Genomic DNA, 16,605 nt, shown 5'->3' on the forward strand with positions numbered 1-16,605 from the left:
TCAGTGAGGGTGGGTGTTTAACACAATTTCAGAAGCTAGATCTTTCTTTTCTGAGTCCCCAACCCCCTTGCCATTTTTGTTGGTTTATAATCACGGTTTTCCCAAAGCCTCTCTCCCCCACTATTGCTATATAAAGGGACCATGGAAGCAACAGGAGAAACCAATTATAGTTGGACTATACACAAAGTAAACAAACTGGAAAAAATAGAGAAAAAGTTATTTTTCCTTTAGGTTCTTTCATACCAAAGTTGAGGACGTCACTTTAAATCTACATCTTCCGAGATAAAAATCAACCTAGATCCCACTATTTTATTTTTGTGCTACGGAAAGCCCACAAGTCTTTATATATAAAGATAAGGTCTTGAGACATGAACATTTTTATCCCCTCTATCCCCACCAGCTCACTCCTTGAAACTCTTAGAATTTCTGACAATGGCAAATCTTGTTTCAGATTATAAAAACGATAGCACATTCCTGATTTATAGTGAAATAAGGAGAAAAAGAAACACAGCAGATATTAGACCTTGTAAGTTAAGAACAACCAGGAATTATGCATAGCCATCAGCTTGCTATCAGCCACTTCCTTTGGTAAAACTGATACCACAGGTAGAAATATCTAGGTCAGTTTCTTTGAGGTAAGAGGGACAAGAATAATTGACATTTGTTGAAAAATTATGTGAACTGCAATGCTGTATTACACCACAAGGAGGAAAAAGGGGGGAAGAGAGGCGTTAGAGATTTTCTAGGTCTACAGCCAGAACTACTTACCTTTTAAACTCATCATGATAGAATTCAGATTTGCATGTCACCATCTCACTGGCCTGATTATCATCACGACTTCTGACTCCACCAAACACGTAAAGCTCTGAGGCAACTCCACATGCCACTGCCCCAAATCTGAGGGCCAAAAGGAGAAGGAAACAAATAATATTTAATCCGTATACCCATAATCCTGTACATGCCCTACCATAATTCTCTTCCTCTTCCATATTCAGCAGAATTAGAACAAGTATGAAGTAATATTTAAAACCGCTCATAAGTCATTGTACAAAATAATAGAGCAACAGAGTATCTCTTTGGAAACAAAGATCTAAGTTCAAATTCAGTATGAATTCGAATACTGACAATACCATTTCCCCCTCCTCCCCATCCTGTAGAATAGCAGCAATTCTTGCAACATCGGGAGTCTACATGAAACAATCATCTTTGGCCACAGATCTTCAGCTGCAAATGAGAAGTATCCAGTGCTCCTAGGAGCAAAGGGGTCAAAGGTGGCTTTGACCATGGAGTTGTCTGAAAATACTGCTCTAAATTGCAGTAGCAATAGGAGCACCAAAGGATTGTGTCAGCAGCCAGAAATCACTGGGGCCTACACCATGGTGCCCTGGCTATCCTCTTTCCCATCCCACCTCTCCAGCACTACTGCTGGGGTAGTAGGTACCATGACAGCTTCACACCACCCAACAATTAAGTGAGACACAGGGAATCCACCTTGAGACCTCTTTTGCCAACTTTAGGACTGCTTTGCATTACCAGGGTGGCACAAAACAGTCTCATCATACCAAATGACCCGGGCCTTAGTGTTAAAACAGCTGCACAAGCTGTTGACTAGTAAACATACACTAATGTCAGACACGCACACAGCCACACTGTAATTAATATTAACAGTCTATTAGTTTCTTTTAAAATAGGTGGGTTTGGATCATGTTTTTAAATCCATATTATTTTTGGTTTTAAAGGATAAGCAAGTGTCCTTGTAACCCGGATGTGCATGTGCATTTTATTCACCTTCTCTCTTTTAGTGGACAGATGGCTGTCCATTGCTGAGTCCTAGGGTCGTAACACTCAACAGATTCAAACAGTTTTCCATAGGAGCCTCCGCCCATGGCATAGATTTTCTTCTTCATAGCTGCATAGCAGCCAATCTTTAAAAAAAGAAAAATCAGAAGTTGAAATCTATAGTACTTTAAACAGACTATGTTCAGTGTTCTAGATGTGGCAAAGTCATAGTTCAGTAGTCAGCCAGTCTCAATACAACACAATCTGAGCAGTAAGGAAGCAATTTCTAACAATAAATAAATAATACTGAATTTCTAGTTTTCAGCAAAAGAAAAACATTTGTGTTTGCTAGGAAAAGAAAAGAAAACAAGTTCACATTGAGTTACCCACCCCATTTTCATTTAGAATTACTCCGTAGAAACAGTAGAACAAGTATCCCCTAAAACTGCTCCTTATAATTAGCTAAAAAATATAGGACTTATACTGGATTGTGGCCACCACCATAAATAACAGTCCACTAGCTTATTAACCTCTGTCTAAAGGGAAAAAGTACAGCAAGAGTGAAGGTAAACCAGTTTTCACATTGGGACACAGTTCAGTTTGTACAGTGACTCCTACATTTTAAACTCATTTATTCCCATGTATTATACCTTCCACAGTGATTCCTAAGGTTCTCTTCAACAAAATGTATTGACTGTACAAAAATGCATTACGAACACTTTGCTTAGAAAATAAAGCTGATGAATTAGCTGTAGGATATATTAGCTTTTAAATGTTCATTAGTCAGACTGATGTAGTTGCATTAGTTTTTCCTTCAAGTTTATTCATTTTTAGTAATAACATAAAAGAGATCAGACCAAATGAAATAAGATTTTACATTATTTTGAAAGGACAGTATCATTAAACAAGTAAACAACATGCATAAAAAAGACCAGCACAAGTTCCTCTTTCATTTTAAAATTAATCACCATTGATGAATTTTGCATCTAATGGAAAGATGAAAGCTATACAAAGAAAAGGACATTTGGTTTACCCAAACTGCATCTCAACCAGCACAGTCTATAAAAATTTGATCTAGAACAACATTTTGCTTTGATATATAAATTGAAAGAAGAGAGAGATTCCTCTCCCCCCCCCCATGTTACTTTCATTGAGAAATATTCACGTCAAGTAAAAGCTGTAATATAAACAGTGCAAATATTTGAATAGGGACTTTAAAAAGAGTTTAACAATAATACTTTTCTAAATTATGATGTAGTTCTTACCTTTCTAACCATGGTCAGATCTGGCTGCTTGGTCCAGGTCTTGTTATAAATGTCATAGCACTCCATAGAGCGTAGCTCCCTTTCTCTATCCTCACCTCCCAGAATATACAGAATTCCATCAATCTCTACCAAACCAAAATTATGCCGTGCCTATAGGAGACACCAATAAACATTGTAGGAGCATGTTACAACAGTAATGGCTGTGTAATCATTTTTAACACTTGCTCAAACTGCAGAAGTTTGTAACTCAGATCACCTCTGTTTAAAAAAAAAAGTTATAATGCAAAATATCAATCTCTGAAGCAAGTTTTTATTCTCTAATTTAATAAAAGAATATAAGAACATAATCTAGCACAAATAAGAGCATTAAAGTTAAAACAGAGGTTCAGCAACTGAATAGTAGCATGTTTCTTTAGTATTCAAGGATCTGAACTATGGACCATGCTCCATTCTTCAACTAATATGGAAGCAAGAATTTCCCCTTACAGTGACCAGGTCTGGCCAATCAATGCTGCAAATAAACAATCTGGACCCATAATTCCCCATTGGTCCAGCTCTCCTGATGGTAGCAGTGGTGGAACCTGTAGTTTAGTCCGAGTGCAAGTGTTTTTAAACATGTTTTCTCTAACCTTATTCACAGTAGGCTGTAAAAACCACTGCTACAGGCTCCACAGTCATCACCAAAAGAGCTATGCTGAAATCTCCTCAGGTGCAAGGATGAGTTATTTAATAGGAGGCCTTTGGTGAAGAAAATTCTGGAGCACAATCAACAACTTCTTAAATAAAAAAATCCTATACCTGCTTAAAAAATCAACACCCCAAAAAGGTGACTTTCCGGACTTAAATTTATATATAGTGGAATAGTCACTTTTTGATGGCAGCTAAAACATGAAAAAAGAAACCCGACCCCCAAACCAAACTGGCAAGTTTAAGTTAAGATTCAAGTTACTTTCCATGCGTTGCTCCACCCTGCCCATTTCATGTGCATCCTTCTGCATGGTCCAATCCTCTCATCATGTTAGATTCTCAATACTATTTTTATATAATCACTTAATGGGTTATTTTATGAACAGAACCAAACATCAGAGTTCATAAGGAATTCTGCAGCTCAGCTCCATAGCTAGTTCTTCAGTAACAAACAACATTTTCCAGCGGCTGCAGTTATTACTAATCCAAACTTGGCATTTAGGAAATATATAAGAAAAAAAAAATCTGCACCATGGCTTTATAGTTGGATCAAGTGCAAGCAGCTGGAAATAATCAATTGGTCTGACCTATACTGCATTCTATAAGTACCATCTGTCCATGATACTGTAACTTATATGACCCCCCCTCACCCCCATAAACATAGCATCTGAGTGCCTCCAAATCTTTTAATGTATTTATCCTCATAACATTCCTGTTAGGTAGGGGATTACTATTACATCATTTTACAGACAGGGAACGGAGGTACAGAGAGGCCAAGAGACTTGCCCAAGGTCAAAAGGAAGTTTCTGGCAGAGCAGAAATCTCCCAAGTCCTAAGCTAGTGCTCTAACTACTACATCATCCATCCTCTATTTTTCAAAGGAAAAATAAACCCCCATACAGTTGGGTAGTGATCTTGCCTCATTCATTGGTGGCAAGGAACTCCATGAATTGGTATCAGGATCATATTTTTCTCCAGAGCTCAGAGTTTCCTTATTTTCATCTTGACCTCCAAGTACAAACAAAAATCCTTCTGTAAAACAAAGTGCATGTGAAGATTTTAAAATGGAAGTCACACCAATACTCGTCACAGGGCATTGAGCTACATCTTGGAAATCACAGGTTCATAAAAATGCCATATTGGACTCCAGACTGGCAAGGGTAAAGAATGTACTTTCCCCTGTGGTTTAACCCATCAGTGCAGACTCTACAGGCCAAATTCAGCACTGGTGTACCCAGTGCAACACTACGGAAGTCATAGTGTGGTTACTTGAGTAAAACATTCCCATAGCGACAGTTTCAGCAGATTCCAACAAAATATCAAAGTATGATTCCAAGATCTTCATAAGACAAAGCAGCATACTGGGGGAAGGCGTGTGGGGTGAAAACGAACAGGCTCTAGTGTAGCTTGCTCTAAGAAGGCAAATGACATTACAAACTATACCCCATTTTGACAACCTGGTGAGTTTAACAAAAAGCCAATGGAGTGTAAAGTAACATGCTGTCATTTACCTGCTGAGAGTACCCCATGGTTGATTCTTGGAATGCTCATAGGGGCAAGTTCAATCCAGAGTTGCCTATTAGGATCATAAAGAGGGCACATGCATCGCATCACAGCTGTTGGCTTCCGTGACCTGAAAAAGGAGGAAATATGTATATATATGAAATAACATCTGTGTCTGTGTGTCTGTCTGTGTGTCTGTCTCTCTCTCTCTCTATATATATGAATACTTACAACACAGGGTCACTAAAATTGCTTGATTAATCAAGTATTTTAAGTATAGATTCATAAATATGTGCATCTGGAAAATGCCACAAAGACACGGTCCCAGAACAAAAGAGCTTACAAGTTTGTAAATGTACAGGCAAGAGGGAGGGAGGTGGAGAGAATATGTGATGCAAGGAAATTGGCTATGGCCCTAGCTAGTGAGGAATTTTATATAAAAAGCAGATTATACTATCATAGAACATTAGTATTTCTTCTCCCTGTAGAATGAGTTTTAAATGTAACGGAACAGGATGTGCTACTGAGTTTTATCAATAGTGAGCAAAAGTTTGAGCTGGGTCAGCAAAGAACAATTCCCTCCTCCCAACCCCACAAAGTACTTGAAAAAGGAAAGGAGAATGGGCACGGTCACCTTAAATCTCAATGTAACAAACAGAGAATCTACTTTGGCACTGCCGGTAGGTCCTGATGCTAAAGCAGAAATTTGATATTTTATTAAAATGTAACATTGATCTGAAAAAAAACCCTGTAAAATAAGTGTTGCTTTTGGTGTTCCATATTTATTCTTAATCAGGACTTTCACATCAAACCTGCTCAGTTTACAAGTCTGAACAAAATTTTTCTGGCACCAGCCTATGGTACCACAAAAGTTGTGTCTTCGGCTTTCTACCTCACTATCAACACTAAGGATGTTTTAATCATAAGTTTGCTATGGAACTACACTGCTATTGTAAGGACTTTCACAAACCTCACTCAGCCAATCAATGGATGTATGATTAAATGTGATTAGAGTAGTTTTCGTTTGGATGGTGTCTCGAACATGTAAAGCGCTATGATAATGTTACATATTTATTTGTATTTTAATACTTGTTAAAGATGGATTTTCAGAAGTTTAAGTAACTCGTTCACTGAAGATATCGGACATTCTAAAATGGATCAAACATAAGGTGTTCTAGGCACATCTAACCATGCTAAAAACAAGTTTTGTAAATGTGCCCAATTAATTCAACACTAAATGGGTTAATATTAACTGCACTTCTTTATCAATAATAAGACTGGCCACACTGGGTCACAGCAAAGGTCCATCTAACCCAGTATCCTGTCTTCCGACAGTGGCCAATGCCAGGTGCCCCAGAGGGAATGAACAGAACAGGTAATCATCAAGTGATCCATCCCCTGTCGCTCATTCCCAGCTTCTGGCAAACAGAAGCTAGGGACACCATCCCTGCCCATTCTGGCTAATAGCCATTGATGGACCTATCCTCCATGAACTTAACAGGGTTCAAAAAAGAACTAGATAATAGTCTTGGCCTTCATAACATCCTCTGGCAAGGAGTTCCACCGACTGTGTATTTTGTGTGAATAATACTTCCTTTTGTTTTAAATCTGCTGCCTATTAATTTCATTTTGGTGACCCCTAGTTCGTGAGTTATGAAAAGGAGTAAATAACACTTCCTTATTTACTTTCTCCACACCAGTCATGATTTTATAGACCTCTGTCATATCCCCCCTTAGTCATCTCTTTTCCAACCTGAAAAATCCCAGTCTTATTAATCTCTCCTCATATGGAAGCCGTTCCATACCCCTAATCATTTTTGTTGCCCTTTTCTGAACCTTTTCCAATTCCAATATATCTTTTTTGAGATGTGACGACCACATCTGCATGCAGTATTCAAGATCTGCATGTACCATGGATTTATATAGAGGCAATATGATATAATTTTTATGAAAGTTACCATCTGCTCACTAATTGCTTAAATAGTACAAGTCATTTCTGTGGGTAACATACTGAATACTTACACTCTTTCTTCACCACCAACAGTCACTATACACTCGGAATAACCTCTGGGTTTGAAAGAAGCTAACATTGCCTCCCCCTGCTGTGGTGGAGTGAGTGGAATGTTGCTACATTCTTTGACAATCTCCCGTACCAGTGGTTCGCTCATCATTTGCTCACGCAAATAAGTTGAATCTAATCCTGAAACCCACACTGCTGACATGACATCCTTCAGGTGAACCTAGAGAACCAGAAACATTCAAAATTTCCAAAACAGTTTAAAAAACAGAATTTTGTGTTCACCATACTTTAGAATATAGCTCCAAGAGAATTCTTATGTGATGCATTTATTTTATATACAGAAAATACTGGAAAATATTTTATGGATAAAACAACTTAATTTCTAAATAAAACTATTTTAGAAAGCACAGTTTAAGTCTCTGTGTCCTGTGGCAAACAATGTTTACTTCCCCTCACCCAGAAATGAGCTCATACATCAAAACACACAAAGACTAACAACTGTGTTACTTCATTCAGTGTTTTTATCTACTAAAAGGGAAGGATGCAGCTACAGTATAAGCAACACTTCAGCTCAACAGCCCCACTCTATTTTCCATCTTTATGTACAGTGTAATATCTAAATCCTAGAAATGCAAGAATACAGGAAAAAGAATTTATCTGCACTGTATTCCCATCAAGTAATTTTAAACAAGCACAGAATGTGAGCCCAATTTACTAAACAAACTACGTAATTTACTGCACTCTAACCTTTCTTAATTCTGAATCATGGGAGATCCATCTAATTACTGCTTCAAATACATATTTTTCATTTCCAACATTCAGCTTTTCCAGGGATAGCACTTCTTTCAGTTTTTGGGGACTCAGTTCCAGGAACTCCTCTGTGCTGCTGACATCTCGGAAGTGAGTTTCCAGATACTCCGAGGCAAGGTAATAAACGTGACGCAAACAATAGTGCAGTGCAAAGTCCCGAATACCAATACAGTTCTCAGCAGCTATACAACCTTCTAAAAACTCACAGCACAGAGTTTTAAGATCTGTAAGAAGCAGGAGATCAGCTGCCTGCAGAACATCTTGGATAGTGTCTTCATTTAGCCTGATCTGCAAGAGTTTATTGTAAAAAGTTACAACTACAATTCACAATCTGGTATAACTTTATAACTGATTCTTAGGGCTGGTCTACAGGATCACTTACATTGACATAACTTACGTCGCTCAGGGTGTGAAAAAGACAGCCCTCTAAGCGACGTAACTTACATCCACCTAAGCGCTGTCCACACCTTACGGAGTGCAGTAATTATGCCAATGGAAGAATGCTCTTCCGTCGGCATAGCATGTCTTCACCAGATGCGCTGCAGCTGCGCCAATGTAGCACTTCAGTGCAGACTTGCCCTTAGTGGCTGAATAATGGAATATACCATAGTTGTAGAAGATGATTCGAAAATACCATGCAGAAGGATAAAGCCACTGCTGGTGGGCAACTTAGCTGGGTAGAGGGCACCTGAAGGGGTGTTTTGTCTGAAGGAACCATGAAATTGTTAAACTCATCCAGGAAATAAACTATATTTTGCTGGTAAGACAAATCAGCACACACAGAAAAGAGACATTATAGCCCCAACTGCACTTTTTTCTTCTTTATTGTGGCCTTGATGATTAAATTATTTTCTTAAAAATAGCTAACCAAGAGCCGATGCCACCTGATGCCTGTTTGGAGACCTGTTTGAAATTAATTTGGCAATGTCAGTCTGGTTCCTGATGGGCAAACCAAAAGCGGATTTTAATATGTGTTTTGCTGGGAGTCTTAGTAGGGACTAGGGAAGACGGAATGGGTTTGGAGAGAAAAAAAAAAAAAAAAACTTTGTCAGCCTTAAATGGCTGGAGTTGATGGACCGGCGAGGCAATGAGGTGGGAAGCTTGGACTGCCCAGATAGAAAATGTTCTGTGAAGGTCTTCAGTCTCCCAGGCTGCCAATCCAGACACCTTTCACAACTACCAAATCACACATGCTTTAAAACCAACTCAGTGAAGAAACTAGTATGGTTTTTCTTTGTTTTTGTTTTTTTTAAGTTTAACATTTATTGTTTAAAGTTTGTTTCTTGGGATACATGACATTAAGCAGAGCAAGAGAAGTACATCTGTGCTTACAATCTATTTTTGGTTCATACCAGTAGCTTGCATTCTGGCGTATGGAAGTCATTTAATAGCAAAGACTTAAAGCACAAAGTTCACTAGTGCTTCCTTTTTTGGATGATAGGATAAGACAAAAAGCAGGGGTTTATCTCTAACTGGGGCTGCTGAATTAGACAGTGAAAGATGCAATAAGTCTGTTAAGCACCATACCTGCCCACTGAAGATGTAATCCAGTATCTCTCTCATGATTTCGACAGATATCCCTTCAAGTTCAATCTTATATGTAGATCCATCATCCTTTGGAGGATTATAGTTCAATTTTGTTCTGGGGGGAAAAATAATAACTAATAAGTCTGCAGTATCTGGTTACCAAAACATCACGGGTGGTACTTCCTCGCAGAAGGTCTCAAATCAAGGTACAGGATATTGTTAGAAGAAAGGATGTCACAAAAATACCTGAGCATTCCAACAGGGTGTGGGGATCTGAATCTAGATGTAATGTATATAATAAACAGACTTTATGCCAGCTACGTTGGGGAAATTAGGTTAATATAATTTAAGAGGCTAGTCCTATTAATCGGGAATCATGATTATGGCTACATTTTAATCACGGAGATTTTTAATGAAAGTAATGGACAGGTCACAGGCTGTAAACAAAAATTCATGGCCTGTGACCTGTCCATGACTTGCACTATATACCCCTGACTAAAACTTGGATGCTCGGGGGGGGCAGGGGCATGGCCGGGGCACTGCAGGTGCTTCGGGGGGGAGGAGGGGTACGACCCGAGGCCTCCTCTGGTGCTAGGGGGTGGGGAGAAGAGGGGGACGGCAATAGTAGCTGTGGGGGCAGAATTGCGGGTGGAGGCAGCGTGTGGAGCTGCCTGGATGTGCCTCCACCTAAGGGCTGCAGGGACATGCTGGACGCTTCCTGGAAGCCCCTCACTGAGGTAAGCACCACTCAGAGCCTTCACTTCCTCCCGCACCCCAACCCCCCGCCTCAGCCCTGAGTCATCTCCCACACCCAAACTCCTGCTGCTGCTGGGGGGGGGGGGGTGCAGTGGCCCGAAACTGCCCAAGCAGTGGCCAGTGTGGCTGGCCCAGGGGCTGCCCAAGCTGCTCAGGTGGCCGCCAGACCAGCCACACCAGCTGCTGCAGACATCATGTGGAATCTGTGACTTCCGTGACAGACTCGCAGCCTTAATCATGATCTTAGCATCATAACACACCCTAGTTAGATCACTTCATTGTATGGACTTCACACAGAAACCCTCCTATTATGAGATAGATCTGAAACTGCTAAACAGCACTAACCAAATGTATGACTGTCTTAAACAGTGTCCTATTTCAGGCCATAATAATGGTTAACCTGAAATCACTTACTTCAGCCCAAATCCAAAAAAGAACAGAAAAAAAAAAATCTTGAGAACATTGTACTTTTAGGGTATGGGGGATTGTGTTTTTGAGAAAAAGTACAAATATAAGAAACCCAGAAATAAATAAATAAATAAATAAATATATATATATACACACACACACACACACCCACCCCTATTCTAATATAATGCTGTCCTCAGGAGCCAAAAAAAATCTTACCGTGTGAAACCGCGTTATATCGAACTTGCTTTAATCCGGCAGAGTGCGCAGCCCCGCCCCCCCGGAGCACTGCTTTACCGCGTTATATCCGAATTCGTGTTGTATCGGGTCGCATTATATTGGGGTAGAGGTGTATATTCAGAACCATGAAAATGCACACTGAATATACCCCTTTCAATCTTAACTCTACCCCAGGGGTCGGCAACGTTTGGCATGCGGCTCACCAGGGTAAGCACTCTAGCGGGCCGGGCCAGTTTATTTAGCTGCTGACGCGGCAGGTTCGGCCGATCGTGGCCCCCACTCACCGTGGTTCGCCGTCCCGGGCCAATGGGGGTGGAGGGAAGCCGCAGCCAGCACATCCCTCGCCCGCACCGCTTCCCGCCGCCCCCATTGGCCCGAGACGGGGGACCGCGGCGAGTGGGGGCCAAGATCGGCCGAACCTGCCGCGTCAGCAGGTAAATAAACTGGCCCGGCCTGCTAGGGTGCTTACCCTGGTGAGCCGCGTGCCGAACATTGCTGACCCCTGCTCTACCCCCATATTCTATCCTGAGGACAACTGGAAACAATAAGACCACATTATCTATCCATTAGACAGGTTCTCTTCATCAGTGAGCACAAAAATGTTAATACATTAAGATTAAAAGTAGGCTATGTGATAGAGAGATAAAGTGGTCTTGAAATTTCTATTTGTTTTCAGTGTGTGAAAAAAAAAAGTAGGTATAGGTATGGAGGTTGGGCTGTGCGTAACTGTGAATTTCTATAATTTAATTTTAAAAGTAAGATTTTGAAATTATTTAAATAGAGATGTTTCAGCCAGTAAGTATACACAGATGGTAGACTAGCAGATACTTAATTACTATTCCCAGGACACTGATTTATTCTGAGTTGCATACCTGCTGCATAGTCACACATATCTAAGTGACTGGGGAGGCTGACAGTTATTAGCAGCAACCCAGCATGCAGAGATTTACAAAATTGCAGTTTGGTTGTTGCATTCTCTAATTTGGGAATAGGCAAAGGTATTTTCTCTGATTGGCTCCTATACAATATTCCGAACTTTGGAGCTGTTTGGCATCAACAGAGAAGGCTGCTTCAGCTTTTCTTATTTCACCTTAAGGAAATAGAACATTAAGATTTACATGCAGGGCAACCCCCTTCCCCACCCCTCTCTCCCCCTCCCCCCAAGAAAACCACCCAACATATCAAAACAGCAAAGAAAATATCGTATCAACCAGTAAAAAGGGAATTAGGGTAGGGAAGAAGGGGTGAAGTGGAGTTTTTGTTTGTCCACTTCTCAACTTTGCCCTCCCCTTCCAGGGCATCAAGTTTTTTCCCCCACTAGAATAGCTGCCATATTTGTTATTACATTGATGGCCTGGGAATAAGTACAGCCTCTTGCTCCAAATTCACCTTTGAAAACAATGTATGCAAAAGTATATTGCTGTTATCCTGGGGAGAAGAGTCCTGCTGACTGGAGTGGAGAGAGAGATTTCTATAAGAGGAAGAGTAGAAGAAAAATAAGGGAGAAAGGTTAAGAGGATTTTTTTTAAACTATTTTCTTAAACCATTTAATTTGCAACAGGTTGACAGCATATTTTATTAGGGTATTTTGAGAATTTGTTTTCCCTACTTTCACTTAAAATTTGAATACAGTGTTGAATTTCTAATATCAGTATAATACCGTGAAGTTGCTTCCTATTCATTCAGTAATAATAAATACAAAATGTTGTGTGTGTAATTATATATAGATACCCATAAATAAATAAAATGATGAAATCCCATCTTCCTGTTAGGAAGCCACAGAGCATGTAGGGTATCTGAAAAAGTGAGCAAAAAAACTGTGTGATATCAGATGTGCAAATCCAGAATCTGCTCTTCTACATTATTCAAGGAAATGCAATCTTTATTAGTCAGCTTAAAATCCATTGTGTAAGACAATATGAAAAACAGAATGACAGCTGTTTACTAAATATATACAATTCACATACATATAGGAATACTTCAGATGAAAAGAAAAGGCCCATGTTTAAGGACAAAGTCTGAAGTTGACCAGAACCACACATTCACATCCAAGGGCATAAAATGACTTCAGCAGATTCATACCATTTGAAACCAGTAAAACTCAAAGTGACATTACTCTTGGCCAATGTAAGTTTGATCCTTCTAGGCACATGTAGAAATAAACATTTTACTTAATGACATATCCACCTTCCATTGTGCGTGACACTGGGAATACTTTTCCCAGACCTAAAGAAGAGTGCTGTGTGGCTCGAAAGCTTTGTCTCGCTCACCAACAGAAGTTGGTCCAATAAAAGATATTACATCACCCACCTTGTGTCCCTAATATCCAACCAAGTCAGACATATTTGTGAAAGGAAAAAAATATATAGATATGTGTATGAATAAAATGCGTAGCTTACTTATTGTGAATGAACAATAACAAGATAACAGTATATATTTCTATAGTAGTAACACCAGTTATAATACAGTTTTAACATTTAGAATGCTGGCATGTTCCTCAATGACAAAAAAACAATGCCTAAGTGGAAGACATATATATTATGTCTGCAAAGCCTCCGCACTCTCAAAAAAAAAAGAGATGCAATTTCAACCTTTTTGAAGAGTACTGCCCTATTCTTGTGTACCTCAATTGGCTACAATAAGGAAGTCTGGGGCTCAGTCTTCATGGCCCCTTTATTTTACCTTTGATAGGTTACAATAAGAAATGAATCTTTCGTCTTTGAAATTGAACAGTAACAAATTCTCAACTACTTTATCTCACATTGAAAACCACCCAGCTTCATAAAAATGCCTACAAAGCTGTTGTAGGATGGCAAAAAAAAACAAAAACAAAAACAAAAAACAAACACCTACAATTTCTCACTTGAAAAAAAAGAACCTTCCTTCCTGGATTAACACTTTGCACCAGAAAGACTAAGCCATAACTAAACGATAGCTAGACCAGCAAACCCTCCTAGCATAGACACATCTTAGATCAACAAAAGAGATTTTTTTTGCTGGTATAGCTTATATCAGTTCCCTGAACAAAATAAACTATACAAGCAAAAGCACATTTTTGTTGGTACACGTCTACCTCGATATAACGCTGTCCTGAGGAACCAAAAAATCTTACCGCGTTATATTGAACTTGCTTTCATCCGCCGGAGTGTGCAGCCCTGCCCCCCCGGAGCACTGCTTTACTGAGTTATATCCGAATTCGTGTTATATCGGGTCGCATTATATCGAGGTAGAGGTGTATAACTGAATCTACATTTGGACTTTGGGCAGTTCAGAAGTGTCAAATAAAGTAATATCCCTTACCAACACTGCTATCCTGACAAGTTTCTAGTGTAGACCTGGCCTAAGGCTAAAACATGTTTGTGGTAGTGACTCAATCCCAAATTAGACAGTGAGCTCTACTCAATACTAGTTAGAGGGATTTGAACATGTCAAGGCAATACTCCAGACTCCCCATCAATAATAAGCATTGAAACCTCCTCTGCAGATTTAGGTACAAACCTACTCACGTCAAGACACAATTAAGGCTAACCTGGGCTAGGTCTACACTACCGGGGGGGGGGGGGGGGGTCAACCTAAGATACGCAACTTCAGCAATGTGAATAGCGTAGCTGAAGTTGCGTATTTTAGGTCGACTTACCTGGCTGTGAGGACGGCGGCGAGTCGACTGCTGCCACGCTGCCGTCGACTCCGCATCCGCCTCTTGCCGCGGTGGATTTCCGGAGTCGACGGCAGAGTCATCGGGGATCGATTTTATCGCGTCTTCACTAGACGCGATAAGTCAATCCCCAATAGATCGATTGCTACCCGCCGATCTGGCGGGTAGTGAAGACATACCCTTGGTCTCCTCCCAATTCAGGTCCCACATATGGGTTTATCAGCCATCAGAGCACCACCTCCCCACATTAACACTAATTAAGTCTTGTTTAATTTTACCATTAAAAAAGCTAGACATTTGATAACGTGTCTGGATTTATAGCTGTAACACTTTCCTCTTGATGAAATTTTGCACATGCAAAATTTTTTAGATCACATTATAAAATGGATCAGACATAGAAACATGATGAAGCAGTTTAATGCCACCCACCCCCTCTTCCAAAATACATGTTACAATGAAACAAGTAGGATTTATTTTTCAGGTCACACCCCGGCCCTTTGGCAGCACACATGAAAGATATCTGTCTTCACCACACCCTGTAGAGAGTGCCAGCTTTCCAAATATTTTGCCTACGTACTTGGTTTTTAGGTACTCTGAAAAGAATGAGCAATGTCAGATCCTAAGGCAAAATGATCCAGACAACAGCTCAGTGTAAAAAATAAAAAAAAAGGGGGAGAGGGAAGGAGAATTGTTTTGGTTTTGTTTTGTAAGGAGGAGGAGAAAAAAAGGATTGCATTTAGTTTAAAGCTTTTCAGAGTATAGAAAAAAATAAGTTTGGCTAAAAATTAGATAATTAAGTTTTTGCATATTATAGGGGGAACAAGACAATTCCTTCAAACAGCAGCCACAGAGACAGTTAAAACATAGCACTCAGCATGTTCTTCTAGCACCATCAGCATTTCCAAGTTAGGGCCCCACTTGTATATGTCACTGGAATTTTTTGCTTCATTTTACTGTGTTTTAAAGGCATTGTGTTGGATCATGATTTCATTTGCCCCACTATAAATCTGATATTATTCTGCTGCAGTCAATGGAGTTAGGATTTACAGCCAGTGTGGAGTAGAATCTCCAGTCAATCCTGAGGCCTTGTCTATAGCTGGGTTTTAGCCATTAGTGGCAAGGTGGATTTATTTAAATCCCCATGTGGAAAGCCTTGATTTAAATAATCATTTTAGTTAACTTTCCATTTGTTCTTCAGTTATTTTCTAAAAAAAGATGCACTCTCATTGGTTGCTATAACTACTAAAACATGTTGATTTACAACTAAACAGAGCCTTCATATTAGACTTAGTATATCTTTTTTGCTACCTCGGAGGGTATGTTATAACTATATACATTTATTTAAGCCATTATATATCTTACTATTTTCAAATTCTTATTAGCTATACATTTTTAGTATGTTAGAAAATGGTGAATGATGGGTGGAATCATAAACATTCATAACTTGAGAACTGAGCTAAGCAAAGCTTAGGGAGAGAGACTATAAAATAGGCACATGAGATGACTGGGGTGAGCTCAATGGATGATCCCGATGGTGTAGTATCTTGGAACCAGAGGCTGGCTCCCAATGCCTGTGATGAGTTTTACAGTCTCTTACACCCAGTAGGACAGCCTCTAGATCCCCCACAGGATCAAGCCCTTAAAACAGTACATGACCTATTGTGACATATTTATAAAGCTTGATCTCAAAAGTTAGATATTTTCCCCTGATTTTTCTTTATAGACTAGAGAAGTAGCCTTTAACTAAAGTTTTTGATAAAGGTTTATGGGGATTCAGCATATTTATTTAAATGTTTTAAGAGACAATAAATCAAAGCCTTAACATATTTTGTAATTCAGATTTTAAAAACATTTTTTTAAAAAGAAAAATTATAATTTAAATAAAATAAAAAAATATACAATGTAAATAAAAAATTAAATTTTGATTTTTTCCCAAGAAAATCACTTCTTTTTAA

General features: G+C 39.4%; 1 protein-coding gene across 1 annotated transcript in view; it reads right to left on the reverse strand.

Annotated features, from left to right (window-relative positions):
* GAN (gigaxonin) overlaps positions 1-16,605 on the reverse strand; it is a 45,524-nt gene that overhangs the window by 13,542 nt on the left and 15,377 nt on the right. The window contains exons 2-9 of the mRNA XM_034788628.1: positions 9,592-9,706; positions 8,002-8,352; positions 7,257-7,474; positions 5,243-5,364; positions 4,651-4,763; positions 3,045-3,194; positions 1,789-1,925; positions 769-897 (exon numbers count right to left, since the gene is read on the reverse strand). Coding sequence (XP_034644519.1) covers positions 769-897; positions 1,789-1,925; positions 3,045-3,194; positions 4,651-4,763; positions 5,243-5,364; positions 7,257-7,474; positions 8,002-8,352; positions 9,592-9,706 — 1,335 coding nt within the window. The remainder of the gene's footprint in view (positions 1-768; positions 898-1,788; positions 1,926-3,044; positions 3,195-4,650; positions 4,764-5,242; positions 5,365-7,256; positions 7,475-8,001; positions 8,353-9,591; positions 9,707-16,605) is intronic.

Source organism: Trachemys scripta, chromosome 13 (assembly GCF_013100865.1).
Source record: "Trachemys scripta elegans isolate TJP31775 chromosome 13, CAS_Tse_1.0, whole genome shotgun sequence".
Taxonomy (NCBI): Eukaryota; Metazoa; Chordata; order Testudines; family Emydidae; genus Trachemys; species Trachemys scripta.